Source organism: Vigna umbellata, chromosome 1, assembly GCF_029865625.1.
Source record: "Vigna umbellata cultivar VRB3 chromosome 1, Vumbellata_1.0, whole genome shotgun sequence".
Lineage (NCBI taxonomy): Eukaryota > Viridiplantae > Streptophyta > Magnoliopsida > Fabales > Fabaceae > Vigna > Vigna umbellata.
This window is the reverse complement of record NC_142165.1, coordinates 55,956,057-55,960,304: the sequence shown is the minus strand read 5'-3', so window position 1 is coordinate 55,960,304 and position 4,248 is coordinate 55,956,057. Positions and strand designations below refer to the sequence as shown.

Sequence of the window (4,248 nt, the reverse complement as noted above, 5' to 3'; positions counted from 1 at the left end):
TTTAATAAAATAAAAATTTGAATAACTTCTTCTTATATAAAAATAATTAAATAAATTAAGAAAATATCTAGTACATAATTTTTTAATATTAATTTTACAAAAATTATATATATATATATATATATATATATATATATATATATATTTACAATATATAAAACCAACATCCCTTTCATTATCTTTCGTTATAAGAATTAACATATTTATCCATATCATATTTAAAAATTTTCTATTTCGTACTCATATTTTATTCTCTATTTTATCTTTTAAATAATAACTTTATAAGCTTGTTTTATTAATTTTATTTTTTAGGTGATTTTTTAATTTAACTTTTTCTTATTTAACCATTTTTAATTAAAATAATTATTTATAATAAAAGAATTATCTACAAAAATAAATAACAATTATTTACAATAAAAGTATAAATTAAATAGTATATTATTATGTTTTATTATCATAAAAAAAACTATTGCACTGCTTTTACTGGCTATTATAATAATAGTTAGTTTTTATAAAAGAAAAAAATACAACTCATTAAAGAAATATTTATAACTAACAAAAGAAGGAAGCAAATGTATTTGAAATAAAATTAGTCCTCATTTCATATAATATTTTTATCCAGCACAAAATATCTATTAAAAAAAAAGAAATTATTTTGTTTCCTAATAGCATAGGGACCCTGCAATCATTCTTGAAAATATATAAATCAGAAAGGGAAATCCCAGACTCAGAATATAGCCATGTCCATGATATATGCTTTGGACTGAGTGAGAACAAACTAAGAAGTAACAGAGTAGGGTTAAGTCAAACACACACAAATACACAATGAGCTTGTCCCTTATTCAAGGTTATTCTTCTGCCGAAGACGAACCGGACCAAGACCAAACCAACAATTCCGACCTCGAACATTCCGACGACGATGCCACCGCCGCCGCCGCTTCCGTGGACCACCCTTCTCTCGGCGACAGATCCATCTTCAACCACCTTCCTAACCCTCCTTCTGCCTCTGGTCTTCCTTCTGCGTTCGACGCTTTCTCCGAAGTAACTAACTTTCGATGGCTCTTATCCCCTTTTCAATTCCCAATTTGCCCCTCCGTTGTTGAATCTGATGTTGTCGTTGTTGCTTCGTAACGAAGATTGCAGGACCGCCCCAATTTCTGAACAACAGCGTGGAGGAATACAATAGCAACCCTTCGAGAGACGATGATGAGCAACATGGGAGGCAACGCAATAGGAGGCGCCGCAATGACAAGAAAGATTTACCCACTGGTATTATTTTCTTCATTTTCTTTTTCTTTTGCTTGTCATTTTCATTTAATTATTTGTTTTATTTTGTTTAGTTAATGGAGGAGTAGGGGAGATTTAAGAGGCTAGAAGTAAAACCCTTGTTCTTTAATTATTTTTCCTTCAGTATTGAAAATATTTTAAGTGGAGAAATAAGGGGTTTTTACTTGCTCTATTATTTCGTGCTTTTAATTATCAAAATGTTGCCTTGTTTTCCATGTGTTCTGTTATTGAACTTTTGTACAGAAAACAGTTTGAAAACTGAAAACTGGTGATGTTTTTATGATTAAAAACTGAAAACAGAAAATGTAAATAAGAAATAAAAATGTAAATAAAAGCTTCCTGGTAGGATTTATAATTTTTAGACCAAGACAAGATATTTAAGCTAAGCTTGTGGCCTCCTATGCTGTAAAAGGGCATGCTATGTTGTGGTTAAGCAAACTGTGGATTCCCTTTGAATTTGAGATAGCTACAGGTCTAAATCTTTCTTTTGTTAATGTTATAAAATGGTATTCATGGGGGGTGCTAACACTGATTTTTGGGTTGTTTTCTTACATATAATTTAGACTTGCAATTTATAGTGTACAACTGGAAAGAGTATTCAGTGAAATTGATGTGACAATTTAGATTTGATTGCAGACATTTTTCCTGGTTTGTCATGTTGTTATTTTGTTATTTGTGTAAGTTCAGTTGCTTGGGCTGTTTTTGGATTGGATTAACAATAAGAAGGGGTGTACTCCGGTTTATTGTGGTCATGTCAATTGTTGATATGGCTTTCCTGTGTACCATAGTTTATCATGTGGATTTAACTTTGTTGACTGGCACAACGATTGATCACCCTGGAAGTCACACAACAATACAAGTCAGTAATGTAAAAGCTGTTGATTTTTAACATAATTGATTGGTGTCCTCCAGCGAGATTTTCATCATGAATGGTACTGGAATAAAAATGAATAAAATCATTTTTGATACTAAAAAGTTTATGTATGACTCTTCGAGTTTTTATATAAGATTGGTAATGATTATCAGAACATCAACTTAACCAATGTAAAATAGGGCTGTCTGTTTTGTGCTCATGGACAGTGAGCAAAAGCTTGATGTATACCCTGCAAAATGCTTTATGCTGCTTGAAAATCAAACGTTGAATGACGATTATGGTTATATATATATATATATACACACACACACACAGTGATATGTACTTTCTCTTGTGCTAAGAACTTTGTATTTTTCAACTTCTTATAATGTGCCGACCCCCCTGTAAAAAATTGAGTGTTGAGCCTTCTACCAATAGTTTCTTGAGACTAAAAAAATTAAAACTAGTGCCAACTGCATAGGAATTTGATTCACCAAGTTTTTTCCCCTCTGTTGCTTCGTGGTTTGTTTTTTAAGAAAATATCTTGTACGTCTTTTATGGATAAATTGTTCTTTGACAAGCACTGACGAAGATAGAAAGGCTTCTGATTGGGATTTATTTTTAAAAGAAAGCTAAATAAATAGATTACTTGACTGCCAATCAAGTTTAAAAGGCTCTATCCCTTTCTAAATGCTTCTGGGTTTTGTTGCTTCAGTTGCCAAATCTTAAATGCACTTTTACCAGGAAAAACTTCTAATGGTCAGTTAAAATAGTTTTTCTCAAGGATTGTGACGGTGCTAGGGTGTGTTAACTCAGCTGGTATTTTGTTATAATAAAGTGAATAATCCTCTCTTAATCCTTTGCCTTTTGTTAGTTTACATTCCGGTTGATTTTGAAATTTGTTGAGTATAATATTTATGATATATTTCATATAGGTGCGGTAGTAGAGGCAAAACCTCAACTGATTGGAATTCATGAGCGAGTAAGAAGTGACATCGAAGGTAGCCAACCACCAACATCAGCTACCTCTGGCACATCAGAAGGAGTCAAGCGGGTGCCAACTGCAACAAATCCTAATGCTGAAGATGCTGCAGAGCTTTTAAGGTATGCTTTGCATTATTCCTTAGTAAGTAGTCCTGTCCGTAGTCTGTTCATAAAGCCCCTTTATAAGTTCAGTTAGTTGTTAAAAATAATAACATTGAATGCATTTTGGATATATAGTGTTCATGTATCACTTGATGGTGTGTGTGTGTGTGTGTATATATACACACACACTACTTGAGTGTTGATAGACGTGGTGGAGACTATTTCATAGGACATAGACTAATATGTGGGTGATGTGCAGAATCTAAGTAGGGCATTTCCTTGAATAATGAAGCATTGTCGTTTCCTAATTTTTATGTAAAATATGCAGTTCTATCTTCCTCTAAGCTCTATCTTGGAAAATGCCATGATGTTTGAAATAGATAATAGTAATAACCTGGAAATATTCTGTGTAGAATGTGCTTGCAGTGTGGGATTCCCAAGACCTACTCCAGTGCTCGTGGAATGGTGTGCCCTGTATGTGGTGATCGCCCTCCAAATGATAGCAGCACAGAGTCCAAGAAGAAAGGATCGACTGTCAAAGATAAAGAAAAATCTAAAAGAATGAAGGGCCAATCATCCCATGCAACCTGGAAAAGTGAAACAGAGATGCAACTTAGGCAACAGTTTGATTAGCCTTATCTTTGTTTCCTTGTAAGTTAGGTTACCAGTTACCTGGTATATATAATTTTATGTGGTTAGGACTATGATTTTTAAATTCACAAATTTCGATTAACAACGCCAACTTTGTAGCTTAAGTCAGATTTTTGTTCGGTAAGAGAGATCTCTTCTGGCTCTGTGGAATAGAACCAAGTCACTGTGGAATAGAACCAAGTCACTGTAGTTTCTATGTATTGCAACCAAGAATTATTCTTCGGATAATTTTAGGGCATCTTCGAATAGTTTAAAGAAAAAGCCGTTAAAACATGGTTGTGATAATCTTTTACTAGTTAAGAGATATTAAAATCATATTTTAAAATTAACGTTTTAAAAAATATTAAAAGACGGACCAATGGTCTTTTATT

General features: G+C 32.7%; 1 protein-coding gene across 1 annotated transcript; it reads left to right on the top strand.

The window, feature by feature from the left end:
* The first annotated feature begins 720 nt into the window (after positions 1 to 720).
* LOC124834206 (plant/protein) lies at positions 721 to 4,020 on the top strand. The gene is made up of 4 exons (XM_088103851.1): positions 721 to 1,041; positions 1,137 to 1,269; positions 3,076 to 3,244; positions 3,640 to 4,020. Exons 1-4 carry the CDS (start codon positions 826 to 828, stop codon positions 3,857 to 3,859), a joined length of 738 nt encoding a protein of 245 aa, XP_087959977.1. The 5' UTR covers positions 721 to 825; the 3' UTR covers positions 3,860 to 4,020.
* The last annotated feature ends 228 nt before the right edge of the window (positions 4,021 to 4,248 follow it).

Coding starts and splice junctions, on each gene's coding strand:
- LOC124834206 (XM_088103851.1), top strand. CDS start 826: ATGAGCTTGTCCCTTATTCAAGGTTATTCTTCTGCCGAAGACGAACCG. Junction 1,042..1,136: donor CGTTCGACGCTTTCTCCGAA/GTAACTAACTTT, acceptor TTCGTAACGAAG/ATTGCAGGACCGCCCCAATT. Junction 1,270..3,075: donor CAAGAAAGATTTACCCACTG/GTATTATTTTCT, acceptor TATTTCATATAG/GTGCGGTAGTAGAGGCAAAA.